At 34.1% G+C, this 14443-nt stretch overlaps 1 protein-coding gene across 3 annotated transcripts; it reads right to left on the bottom strand.

Moving 5' to 3' along the window:
• Positions 1-1192: 1192 nt before the first annotated feature.
• On the bottom strand, positions 1193-10478 carry LOC132286942 (UBP1-associated protein 2B-like). Of its 3 annotated transcripts, XR_009472900.1 has the most exons (4): positions 9109-10478; positions 6352-6422; positions 5347-5389; positions 1193-1729 (listed from the first exon to the last, which is right to left on the bottom strand). XR_009472900.1 is itself a non-coding variant. In XM_059789383.1 (2 exons), coding segments are annotated over exons 1-2 (1206 nt in total). In that variant the 5' UTR covers positions 10314-10478; the 3' UTR covers positions 6150-6421. The 3 variants fall into 3 exon arrangements, 1 of the variants encoding a protein (XP_059645366.1); XR_009472901.1 differs by lacking the exon at positions 5347-5389; XM_059789383.1 differs by lacking the exons at positions 1193-1729; positions 5347-5389 and having other exon boundaries at positions 6150-6422.
• Positions 10479-14443: the final 3965 nt, after the last annotated feature.

Below are 14443 nucleotides of genomic sequence, written 5' to 3'. Positions count from 1 at the left end.
CATTCTCTCTTATTTTTGGTTGGTTAAGGGCATTCCAATTTCCACCCCCAAAATGATAACTATGCTCAAGTAGTACCAATTAAAATCTATAATCTAAAATATAGATAGATAGATAAATATATACACGTGTGTGTGTGTGTGAAAAAGAATAACGTATTGCTATATATATAGCAAAACGATATATCCTTGTTTTATTACATTTCGATTTTTCTCTCCAATTCTTAACTTAATTCCTCTATTCTTACGCACGTAGTAATCTTAGAACATATTTGTGACCTAATTCCTCTATTTTTATGCAAGTAGTAATCTTGGAACAAATTTGATATTATTCCATACTTTTAGAAATGGCCCAAGTTTGCCTAGCCCAAAACGGACAAATAGGTTAGCATAAACTAGCCTCACATCACAATAACAAGTACTCCATACCTGCCCACTTGTCTAACCTGTGCCAACCTAATTTCAAGCGGCTATACACTTACTATTAATAGCAAATGAGTTCCTTTATTTTTAATTTCTTTTTAATGAAGCAATTTTGCTATTCCTCTAATTTACAATTAAAAGAAAATTCTATATTTTCCCCCCCAAAAAAAAAAATTTCATTGTTCCATATGAGAGAATACCAAAATTAACAGCAGATCCAGATTGCTGTTAAATGTGAACGGGATAACATAGACATGTCATGTGTCTTATTCCATCCTATCAATGACATTTGTTGCCACTTAAAAGTTTGGTTGGAGTGATTTAGACAGAACGGAAATGAAGGGAGACCTGACGGAACATGAATGGAGAATTGTTTATTTCCACCAAACAACTTTCACCAAAACAAAAACAAAAGAAGCTTCAACAAGATTATTCATATTGTTGATTTAAACAATGACTAACTTCTGCATACACACTATTGGCATCTTCCTTGCACTAAACACCAATAAAAAAGTAACAATAATTTAATCGAACATCACCAGAACCGTAGGTGGAACACTGGACAAATGTGGTTTCATACAAGTAACAATATATTACTTTGGCATCACCGAATCTAGGTGATCCACAACCAACAAATGTAATTTCAGAAGTTTGAATTGCATTTGTTTCAACATTGAACATTTTTTATAATAATTTTTTTTGCATGTTATGTTTTTTTACAGTACTAATAATTTTCATCTTACTTTCCAATGTTTGGTTAAAATACTGAAAATTTCTTCCAAAAGAAATTTCATAGAGTCAGTCGTAAAAATAAACATTAAGCGCATTAAATCCTACAAAAGGAGACTTGAGAAAAAGTGAATGCAAGAACCAAAAAAAATCTGGTAGACTGAACATCAATAAATGTTTTATAAGGGCGTGCAAGAATCCAACATCCTCTGATCATAGATAATCCACCATTCTCGGGGGTTTTCATCGTGTAAACGAAAACTTTTAAGAAAAAAGAGGCAAATTAGTATTTACAATGTCTCTTTAGTGGAGAATATATCAAGAATTAATCATAACAAGCAATTGTAAGAGATAAAATTAATAAGAAAAATATTTAAGTGATGAAGCTGCAAGGAAAACCAAAGAGCAAAGAAATGTAAGAAAAACAGGCGAAAGAACAAAGTACAACAAACCTTCGACGCAAATGATAGAATTCGAAATCCCAATCCTCATTAATCTGGATCCAAGTTCTGCATCTGGTATCATTAGCTTACTACTCGAGAACCCAAAAACAGAATCCGCAATCCCAATCTTCATTAATCTGAATCAAAGTTACGCATCTTGTTACTTATCCAAAAAAAAAAAAATTCTGCATCTGGAGTAGTTAGCTCATATCTAGAGAACCCAAAAAACAGCTACAATGCCTGTTCCCATAAAGCATGAGAAAACCATGGACGAAATCAGGAGATATCCCAGCATCAGATATCATACAAACTCACCCCTTTATCCGTTATTTAGGCTGTGCCAAACACCTTGCCACCCCAACTGAACTGAACTCAACTAAGTGTACATGAATCTTGTTTTGCCAATCCGCTCTATCCAGGGAATAACCTTAGTAAGACCACACGCTATCATATATTTCCTTACTAACTCACCCCACGTTAGTTTCAACTGCTCTGTCTATAACATTACCCTCGACGTGGACCACTTCGCTCTTCCTCACTGGTGCAAGTATTCGTATCCACTGCATATGGATAACATATCTTGATCAATCTTCTATCAGTTTATTTTCAACTAATGCTGTTTCAACCATCTCCCAAATATGTTCACTTTCTATTCAATTTTTGTCGCACATCCATTTCAACATTTATATTCATTTTATGAATATATTGTTCCTTAATGACTCAACATTCTGTCTTACAAAGTAAAAATGGTCATATAGCTTTCTTTTATAGATTTATCTTTCAATTTTAAATGTATATATCACTCATATAATATTGCAGAATCTCTCTTCCATTTGAACCATCCATGTTTAATTCTATGAATAACACCATCTCCAATTTCTCCCATCTGAAAATAATTGTCCTAAATAATGAAAATGGTCACTTTTTTGGCATCTTTTAACATTCCCCATATCTTCTCTTGTATTACTAATTTTGTAGTCAGCTTCCATTTATCCAGTGTTAATCCTACTTATGTAAAACACCCTCTTAATTCTAGAGAGTTCTCTAATTTTAGAACTTATCACTGCTTTAATTTCAGAAATAAAAATATCATCTCCCAAGTTCTTTATTACATTCTTTTAAATCTAGTGTCCTACAAAATTATCATCTAACAACTTCTCAGAGTAACTTATTCATTATCCTCTAGTTTCATCATCTTTCACTAATACTTTGTATAATAAGTCTTGATGCACTTAATATTATTGAAATATTCAACTATGTTCTCTCTTAACTTAGCAAGTATATATATTCTTCTCCCAATCCTTTGTACCTAAAATTAGAATAAAAATCGCCATATGCTTTGTACTTCTCTCACTACATTTTTAACTTCTTTCTTTGCATATTTTATATTTATCAAAAATTTCTTTATTTCTAATTTTCCCAGAACTTTATAGCACACTTTTTTTATCTTTTGTTTTTATCATGGTTTGAGCATTCTCCTTACACCACCAAGTTTACTTATCTAATGGTCCATTTCCTTATGGTTCTCCAGGAATCTCTTTTGATATTCTTCTAATAGATCCATCCATTTTATCCCCACAGTCTATTGTTTTCATCTTCTAAATTCCATATTATTTCTTTAAACATATTTTCTTAAACAATTCCTTATTATCCCTTAAATTCCACCAGTTGGTCTTTAGGTTTCTAATTTCTAATTTCTTTCTTAAGTGTCCTCATTAAATACTTTTGAAAATGACAAACTCTTTTGCAATGTTAACTTTTCTCTCAGATAACCTTACAGTCTAAAAACTCTGCATGTATATCAATCTACTCTTCTAATTTGAGAAAAGTCAATCACACTTGTATTTAATTCACTTTTAAAGGTTTTTAGATGTTTCTCTCTTTTTAAAATAGGTACAGCTATCATAAGATTATCTGTAACTGCAATGTCTAGTATAACCTCCCTAGCATCATTCCTATTTCCATATCCATATCCACCACACTCCACCCTCTCGTCTGGTATTCCTTAAATCATTCATTCATATGTTCCCAAAAATGTGTTTGTATATGTTCATCAATTCTTGTTTTGGATGCATAAGTACTAATTATATCAAAAATATTTCCTCCCAATTCAACCCAATACAAATTTAACTAACATTATCCCACCCTTTAATCTAATAAGAGTCGCAACATTTTCTTTCAAATGCTTATAAACAATTACCCCTTACTCCATTTCCATGTCTTATTTTTTCCAATAAACATAATTTATATCCTTTATATATATATTTTCCTTAGATGTCTATCCTAACCATTAGTTTGCACTTTGCTGTAAACATATTATAGTAACTCTCCTAATAAAAGTGTCTACCAACTCCATCGCTTTCCATATTCCCACAACCATTCAAGTAGGTTTTCCGTCATAACAATAATCCTTCCACCAAGTACCTGTGTCCCTTTAAAACTCTCCCTCTCACACACACACACACCCACGCGCACGCGCGCCCCACAGTCACCAGAATAAGGTAAGACCATTAGTATGTCATTGAAAAACAAACTCAAACAGAAACCATAAACTGCTAAAAGCATATAAAAACAAAACACAAAAACAAAAAATGCTTCCCTTCACAAATGTAACACTAAAATAAATAAATAAATTGATAAACAACTAGAATTCTAAAAAATTACTCTCACAATCCCATGTCTTCAGCATCGGTAGACCAAGAGATTAAAGATGTAAAGATAAGTAACAATAGCCAAACAAATGATTTAAGAAAACAAAAAATGAGAGAAGGATTAATAAATAAATAAATTTTCTTTTAATAAGAAAAAATAAATAAATTGCAAAACCATCATAGTTTTCATTCTCATAGGCCATAACGCATTAATGGCTCTGAACATAACTAACAAAACATAAGAGTACCTTCTAGTAGTACTAACATCAAGACGTTGATATTTATCATTTAAAGAAAATATTATTTATAACTAAAATTTATAAATTCATTTAAGAAATTCAATATTATGCTATGCCATCCCTGTAGTTAGGATGAGCTTTGCTCTAGAAAAGAAATAAATAAAAATCAAGCATTCTACCTCCATAAGTTACAAGATTCTTTGTAAGTACCGAGTCTAATAACAGGAAAAATAAAAATAAAATATATATATATAACTTGTGATAACAACATCAAATCCAAAGCCAAAACCTCTAAAAATGTCAAATAAATAACACAAAGTTTGCTTATTTATCTGCACAGAAGGAAAAGGATAAATAAATAAATAAAAGAATGTTAAGCATCATTAAAACACATTCTGATATCCTTTACAAACACGCTCAAACAATCTAGGATGCTTAGCATCCCTAGAATGAAGATATTTTATCAAATAGTAATTTCCAAACTACATTGTCCCACACATTGCTATGCTGAAAGAAAAAATATATATAAAACATCAAAATGCCACAACTTCAAAAGAAAGAACTATACTAGAGTACCTTCTATTACTAACATCAGGATGTTGATATTTATCATTTAAAGAAAATATTATTTATAACTAAAATTTATAAATTCATTTAAGAAATTTAATATTATGCTATGCCATCCCTGTAGTTAGGATGAGCTTCGCTCTAGAAAAGAAATAAATAAAAATCAAGCATTCTACCACCATAAGTTACAAGATTCTTTGTAAGTACCGAGTCTAATGACAGGAAAAATAAAAAAATAATAATATATATATATATAAAACTTGTGATAACAACATCAAATCCAAAGCCAAAGCTTACCTCTAAAAATGTCAAATAAATAACACAAAGTTCGCTTATTTATCTGCACAGAAGGAAAAAGAAAAATAAATAAATAAAAGAATGTTAAGCATCATTAAAACACATTCTGGTATATCCTTTATAAACACGCTCAAACAATCTAAGATGCTCAGCATCCCTACAACGAAGATATTTAATCAAATAGTAATTTCCAAACTACATTGTCCCACACATTGCTATGCTGAAAGAAAATATATATATATATAACATCAAAATGCCACAACTTCAAAAGAAAGTACTATACCTGTACCCCCGAGTTCCGAAATCCTATCCTTTTTTGGTTGGGACACTTAGCCACTTAGAGATAACTCTCTCACACGCACACACTCACTATTGCCCCCATGGGTACTAGAACCCTCAATGCCCTCGTGGAAGGAGGTGATACAACTTGGGATAAAGGAAAAAAAAGGAAAGAAAAGAAAATTTAAATAATAAAAAATAAAAGAGTATAAACCATAAAACTAAGTAGCTAACAGTAAAATACCAATTAAACAAAAGAATAGTAATACTAGGAAATATCAAGTATAAATCATAAAAGTAAAGTTTCCAGAAAATTTTCAAGAGTGTCTGATGTACTAAAGACGTAAAATCAAGAAAAAATGATATCAAATATCACACAGCATATTGAATTCCATACCCATGAACCATAAGCATTATCTTATGTATTCCACTGAAATGTGAGAAATGAAAAGGCAAAATTCATTATTCACCATTAAGAAACACAATAAAAAAAGAAACAAGAAAATAAAACAATGTGGCCAAAATTACAAAATTATCAAAAGACCTTAAAGTAAAAACAGAAAACGTTGCCAAATCCATACAAGGTCATTATAAATAACATCACAAGAAGATTGTCAACAGAATTTTTGTTGAGCTTTCCAAATCATAAAATTATGGACTACAAGAAAATTGATCAAAGTTCAAAGTTTCACTCTATGGATAAAGTTTCCAGGACCAGCAACTGACCCAAATAAGCCCTTAGATAAAAGTTCTCCGAAACTGCACGAAATTGTTCCTCATGCTCAGCTGCACTTAATCTGCATATACAGAGCCCAAGTATGTCAAGAAAATAAAACAACAGATAATAGCCGGCCTACAGAAATTAAATTAATATTGTAAAATTGCTGAAGCATACTAGAGCTACACACCATAATAATAAATATATGGCTTTCTCTGTGCGTATGTGTGTGTGTGTGTGTGTGTGTGAGAGAGAGAGAGAGAGAGATTCACCATGTGCTAATAACTGTAGATTTTTTTTTTAAAATAGTCCTCACTGGCTCTCCCAGTATAATAAGGCCTAAAAGCTTATTCTACTTGGCTCTTTATCATCTTTGGATTTCCAAATTTTCGAATACAGGAACATACTTACATGTGACTACATTTTTTGGGGGAGGTAAACACAAGTCAAAAACCTCTGTAGTAGAGAACATCCAGCGATATCAGTAGAGGTATAGCAGTATTAATGTGATCCAAATTGAACCCTACACTAAATTCTTTTGCAAGATAGAAGGACAATACTCCCCTCGGGAAAATAAAAATATATACATACAGCAACCACCAAGCCTTTTCCCAATTACTTGGGGTTGGCTACATGAATCATATGTTTTCATTCCGCTCTACTCAAGGGCCATAGCCTTGGTCAATCCACATGCTTTCATATCTTTTTTTACTAACTCTACCCACATTAACTTTGGCCTTCCTCTTCTCCTGGTATTACGCTTAATGTGGACTGTCACCTTTCCTAACTAGCGCACTTAAAGGTCTTCCTCGCACAAGTCCAAGCCACTGCATAGATTATCAGGAAGGGCATCTGTTTATGCTCTTATATCATATAGATATTTATACAAAGGCCACCGAATCAAATTTCTCTAATGGAAGAAAAAACATTAGAACATTTTCTTGTTTAGTTTATAGAAACCATATGGCATCATTGATCAATTTGATTAAATGTACAATAAGAACGACCTTTGAAAATAGTTAACCAATGCTCCATCAAAAGGTCAACCCTAGTGAAGGTCGTCAATCTCCTCCTCTAAAAGTCAACTGTAACGGATGGGCGCTTCGCGATTCGACCCAAAAGCGTAAGTTACTGGGTGGGGCTAACACCCAACCCATATATACCCATTCACTTTTCCATCTGCATCCGATGTGGGACAAACTCCCCCTTGTTACATTCTCCCCCACCTGAATTTACAACGCCCTCGTTGCAGCTCAGGCCACCCTGCCTACCCGGAGTGCAGACCCGGACGCTCTCCGAACCGAGCGCTTGGCGTGACCGGATCAAAGACTGGGTCGAACTCTAATAGCAACTATAACGAGTGGGAGTTTCGCGATCCAATCCAAAAGCTTAACCTATTAGATGGGGCTAACACCCAACCCATATATATAGCCATTCACTTTTCCATCAAGATTCGACGTGGGACAAGCTCCCCCTTGTTACATTAATCCACTACATTACCATAGAGCTTTTAAGGCTTCTTATATTGCCACAAACCATGTGAAGATGAACAAAACCAACTATTATGTGCTCAAATCAAGCAATCATAGTATAAATTGACTATTTGCATGAATTGTCATTTTGGCTAAGCCTATGCAAACATTGAAGTTGGTCTAACAAATTTCAATGGTAATAGAGGAGTATATTGACAAGAAAATACTAAAAATAGGGAGTAAAATAATCCAACTATTACAGTAACTCCTTATGACACAAGGAAAATTAAAGGGTATGGTATCTGGTAGAAAAATGATAAGAACAAGCATTTCTTGGACAAATGCAAGTCCAATTGTTGGAGTTCTGTCTCATTGATTGTTAAGTAGATGGTGTAAAATTAGAAAGGAAGGTTGCTAATGAGTTGTGCAATTAATGGGAAACCTCCATGATTCTCAGGTTTTATTTTGGATGGATGGTACCAATGTTCTAATGAGAGAAGTGTGTTATTCACTTTCCTAGCTTACTTGGATGTCTCTTCTCATGCTAGGAGGGGAAGAATATGATCTATAAAATAACTACTCGTAAATCCAAACTTGCATGCTCTTGTCAGCCCGTCTTTTATCATTGCATCAAGCAATGACTCCTATATCTTCTTCTGTTCAAGAAGAATGTAAAACAAGTTGAAAATCTTTAATAAGTGTGTGAAATAAGCTGTAAAACACAAAATACATCAACCACAGCTACAAAAGGATTACAGGTTCGGCCTGTCCGCTTGCAGCATTTGAAGCACTAAGCTGGGTCAGAGCTGATTTTAAAATGTACATCATTAAGCAAGTAATATACTAATTCAAATAAACTTTTAGCAAATAATATCATAAAAAATCATAAAATAAATCAGATATTGTCTGAAATCCATTATCTGTATAAGGATTAAATGTAGACTACGCTGAATAAATAAGCTAAACATACATCATCCCACGAAAGAATCAAAGGCAGGGAATTGTCTCAAACAAATATCAAAAACCATATTTGAGCAATGACAATATAAAGATAACTGTACATAAAATAAGAGGATAAAAAACTTCAAATGACAAAATCAAAAGTCAAAAGCATCAATTTTGTTTTACAGAGATGAAAAATAGAAAGCATACTTCCACAAATAATAATAATAATAATAATAAATATAAAAAATATATAGAAAACATTCACAAAAACACAAATTTTGAAAATCAAACAAATAAATGGGAAAAAAAAAAAAGTAACAAACAAATAATACATGTGAAATATCATACCACATGTACGGTGGATAGCCAATGAAAGACCCACCAACCCCGTTAGGCCTAGCCGACGATGACTGCGCATTTTGCAAATTCGGATATGAATGCTGCAGACCCTGCAGTGTCGGTGCACCGGACCCGTACGCCCCCAGCACGGAAGAATTCCCACCTAAATTAAATCCATGCGATGCCATGGGCGCACCATACCCCCCAAACCCTGTTGCCATGCCCCCATGCGCAGCCGCGAACAACGCAGCATTAGGATTGGCAAACAATGCACTGTACATCGGATTAAAACCTGGGTTTTGACCAAACAACGCAAAGTTCTGCGCTGCTAAAACTGGCGCCTGCACCGGCTGCACCGCTGTTGGTATCACCGGTGCCACTGGGGCCTTATTCTTCCCATCCGCCGCCTTCTGACAATGCAATTGGTGACCCTCAAACATCTTATACGGCTCTTCAAGCACCTTCCTTGCCCCTTCTGCAGTTTTGTATAAAAACAACGCAAAACCCCTCGATTTACCAGTCTGCATGTCGAACCCTATAGGACCAGTCTCAATTTCCCCAAATTTCGCAAAGAAAACACGTAATTTATCCGGATCGACGTCGGCCTGAACGTTACTCACATAGATCTTCCGCGCCGCCGTGTCCTGGCTCTGCGACTGCGCCGCCGGCCCTACCGACGCCAATTGGCACCACGCCATTCGACTACCGATCCGCTTCTTCTGTTCATTCAGGGCCTTCATCGCTCCAATTCGAGACTTGAACACAACGAAGCCATACCCCTTTGCCTTACCAGTAACTCGATCGGTGACGACGTTGCAATCCTCGATATCGCCGAACGATTCGAAAATAGAGACTAGGGTTTCGCGAGTGGTGTCCCAGCCAAGGCCGTGGACGAAGATCTTCCGGTGCGAGACGTCGCGGTCGGCGGCTTCGCGGATACTATCGGAGAGAGCGGCATCGTCTGCGGCCGCGTCGACGAGGAATTCGATGAGTTGGTCCTTGGTGTAGGGTTCGAGCAGCTTCTGGATAGTCTCGGACTCAGATTCGGGTTCGGAGTCGGGACTGGATGCGTCGTTCTCGAATTCATTGTTCGTTTCTTTGGTCGGAAGTGCTGCTAGGGTTTTGATCTTGACCTTCTTGGTCAGTTTCTTATCGACTTTCTTCACAAGCTTTCGCTTCTTGGCTTTGTTCTTCGGCATTGCGGTGGGTGCCATGTGTGTGGTGTATAGAGAGGGGAGAGGAGAAGATACTTCGGATAAGAGAGAGAGATGTGGTGGTGTATGGAGAGCAGATGGGAGAGGAGAAGACTTTCTCAGAGACTAGGTGAAACTCTACAATACTTCGTTGAGAGATCTGGTGGTGCATGGAGAGGGCTTTTTTGCCTAATACTTTGATTACTTTCATAGTGTAGTAAAACACTCTTAAAAAAAATAATCATAATAATTTCTAAATTATTCCCTAACATTTTTAATTAGCCATTCAAACTTTTAAACTTATAATATTTTTTACCAAACATGTTATCATATTTTTATTTTAAAAATAGTGTTAGACACACTCTAAAGCATAAGCTATTCAAATTTTCAAACTTGTAACACTTTTGACTAAATATGCTATCATATTTTTGCTTTAAAAAATCTTGTAACAAATTTACGTTACCAAACAAGTTTCAAAATAGTGTTGAACACACCTAACGCAGAAACATTATTTTTGTTTCAGGTCAAAATAAAAGCACAAAACAAAAGCGAAAACATTATTTCTATTTCGGGTCAAAACAAAAACACAAAGCAACTTGGTTGTCAAACTATCCATTTATGTTATGTTTGGCAGCACCGAGCAGATTATATTTCGTATTTAAGAAATTTTAGTTCAAAGTTTTAACTAAATTTTATTTTAATCCCAAATTTAAAGAACGACTGGGTACTCCAAACACAATATTAGATTTTTGGATAAAGTACAAAGACACTCCCTGAGGTTTACACTCCCTGAGGTTTGGAGTAAGGACAAGGAAATGAAAGTTTGTCTATTTTGGGACAAAGACACCCCCTAAAATTTGATAGAGCTACCAAAGACATCCAATGATAATGAATAGACATTTTTAACCCTCTAACTTTTATATTGACCAAATTGACATTTGAAATAACCTTTCTACCCTCCAACCCAAATCCTTTTCTTTCCACGTGGGTGACTACTTGAAGGCACTTGTCAAATAAATGTTGCTGCCTTTCCAATCTACAATAAGGTCTTGTTTTATCTTTATAAAATAAAATAAGGTCTTGTTTAAATTTTAATATTTGATATAAGAATAAATTAACATAAAAGCGGTGCAGTTTTCTTTGAAATGTATACCATTTATTTGGTTTAATTTTCTGAAAATAATTTATATTTTAAAAGAATAAAAAATAATACAAAATTTGTTTGGTTGATAATATTTTAAAAACTCAATTAAAAATAATAAAAAAAAACTTAACCAAATAGGTCCTAATTGGTCAGTACTGTTTTTAAAAAAGGGTAAAAAAAATCTAATAAAATATTAGAATGCAAATAACATGAATACATTGATTAATGAATAAAGCATGCAACTATTTCTTAACCTAAAAAAAGGAAGGAGGGGATTTCATTATTTAATACATTTGTTTCAACAATTTACAATCATTAACTTTATAAACTCCTTTATTGCAAGATAGGGAGCTTGCTTCCCATATTAGGAGAGATCTATTCTAATATTGAGCTTATTTAGAGAGAGAAATTTGCATTTAAAGAGAGAGAAATGAAGCTTTGGAGTTTGGTTTTCTTGATTTTTTTCTTGGGGATATTTCTCCAAGTAGAAGCAGATGATGGGTTTCATTGGAAGCATAAGAGTACAGCTTATGTTGAATGGTAGTCCTTACTATGCAAATGGGTTCAATGCATATTGGTTACCCACGTACGTACTTGAAGGTATTTGTTATCCAAAAATACCTTCAAGTAAAAGGAAGAAGAGAACTGAGAGGAGAGAAGGAAAAAAATGGGTATGGATTTGAGGATAGAAAGGTCATTTCAATAGTCAATTTTGTCAATATAAAAGTCAGAGGGTTAAAAATGTCAATTCATTATCATTGGGGTGTCTTTGGTAGCTCTATCAAATCTCAGGGGGTGTCTTTGTTCCAAAATAGGCAAATTTTCCTCTCTTTGTCCTTACCTCAAACCTCGGGGGGTGTCTCTGTACTTTACCCTAAATTTTTTATTGCTAAACATAATGAGTTCAAGGCTTATAAGTCCATCCTTGATAAGTGCTTAAAATTTCAGCACCTAAGTTAGGGTATTTCAGTCTTTGCATCTATCTTAATTTCATGTTTTAGTCCTAATTTATGTTTATGTGTATTTCAGGGCAATAAAGTTAAAATGAGCTAAGAACGGTCCATTAAAGCATTTTTGGAGTCAAGCAAAGATATTCAGAAAAAGTTCAGAAAATGACAAAAAGAGGTCGTAGCCTATTGCTTGTATAGTGTGTTTATTCTTCGAAAGCGGTCAATCTCGGGCCTTTGATGATGTTCCCAAAGATGAAGAAGCAAATCAATTAGCCCGAAGCCAAAATGGAGCTAAATAAGGCTTAAAGGAAATTTTCAACTCTGGGGGGATCGATCCCCCAGGACTTGGCAACATTACAGATTTTTCTTATTGTTTAGGCTTATTTTGTGATCTATTAAGCTTTAATAAGGTTATTACTTAAGGCCGAGTGAGCCATTAGTTTAGGGTTAGTTTTTATTTTATTTAGGAGAGAGTTTTATTATTTTATTAGGAAGTTTTTTTATTAAGGAATTTTTTATTCTGTACCGTGATATCACGTTCTCTCTGGGGAAAAAGGAAAAGCTAGGGTTTGAAGAACATTTTTTGACAGAGGCTTTGTCTACAATTGAAGGAAGAAGAAGAAGGAGCCAAAAGATGGAGATAGAGCTTGTTGACACCATGATCATCTTCTCCATGAGCTAGTTCTTCACTTAGGGCTTGGATGAGCCCTAAGTTCATGTAACCCTAACCTTTGTATTTCTTTTCTTGGGGAATTATTATGTTGTAATTAAATTATATGGCCTTGTGATTTCTTTATATATACATGCTTGATTTGATAAATTAGGGTTTGTATTAATGAATTCTTCCATTGAAATCTCCAATTGATTGTATGTCTATGTATGATTAATTAGGGATTTAATTCTTTTATTAATTCTATATGTAATTTGCATGTCTATGTGTGATTGCTTTAGGATTATATTCTACATTAAATACTTCTTGTAGTTGTGTTTAGTGATGGCCATAATATGATACTTATTTGATACAATTGTCAATTAATTTGATGGATAAAGGCTTAATCTTAATGGGTTGTTCTACAAATTAGCTTTCTTGTTATTAGTTAATTGTAGTTAAGTAGGCAATTTGTGCTTGATTATGTTAATCCATGTTTCTAATTACAATTAGTATTATTCTCTTGATTGATGTGTGCTCTTATTTGATACATTTGTGAATGTGTATGGTGGGTTTTGACATAGTCTTGAATGGGTTCTACATTTTAGTTTAATTGTCATTAAGTAGACAACTTATTCTTGATGTTGATAATCTATGCTTACAATTGTGATTTGTGATGATAATGTGGCTACATCTATAATTACACTAATGATTTCCCTATTAATTGAAAGTAAATGGTTAATTACATGAGCTTAGTGGTGAATCCTAACCCTAAGACTCTCTTCATATCTCTTTAATTCTTAGTTTAATTTACTTGCATTGTCATTTCTATTTCCATGCTTTCAATTGAATTCTAGTTTAATCACTCCACTAAAATCTTTTTCTTTCTCTCTATCTCTCTCTCTCTCTCTCTTGTGCAATCTCATTAGCATTAAAATCAAGTTTAATCCCACCACGTGTTTAATCTTTTTGGTTCAATCCTTTCTCACTTCATACTACATAGTATAAGTGTCTAGCGATTTATAAATGTAAACCATGATGCCCGCTTGATACCATTTCCAAAACCAAAGTGCTGTGCATTATTTTGTGCACATGCTCAGGTCGCATCAATCCTCTTCGACTCTCTTTTTCAAATAATATACTTTATTAAGCCTGTCATCTTCAAAACACTCCTCCTTTGTTTTTCATGTAACTCGTATATTCCTTTTTCAAAACTTTCCAAATTCATCACGTGAATTACATTTGATTTGATTCTGATAAGCAAACTAGGTAATTTCTAGGCTTGGTTATACTCCCTCGGTCTTAGGGATGGCAATTTGACCCGCCCCCGCGGTTACCCGCCCCACCCTGCCTTGTTTTTGTCGATTTTGGGGGACCGTTTTACTTATTTGGGCGAGGATGGTTTGAT

Source organism: Cornus florida, unplaced genomic scaffold (genome assembly GCF_030987335.1).
Source record: "Cornus florida cultivar Cherokee Brave unplaced genomic scaffold, ASM3098733v1 CherokeeBrave_3.0.0_Hap2_Chr11, whole genome shotgun sequence".
Taxonomy (NCBI): Eukaryota; Viridiplantae; Streptophyta; class Magnoliopsida; order Cornales; family Cornaceae; genus Cornus; species Cornus florida.
The sequence above is the reverse complement of the archived record's forward strand: the minus strand, read 5'-3'. Positions and strand labels throughout refer to the sequence as shown.

What these genes read in the sequence shown, in the direction of transcription:
- LOC132286942 (XM_059789383.1), bottom strand. Translation starts at nt 10,313, where the DNA reads ATGGCACCCACCGCAATGCCGAAGAACAAAGCCAAGAAGCGAAAGCTT.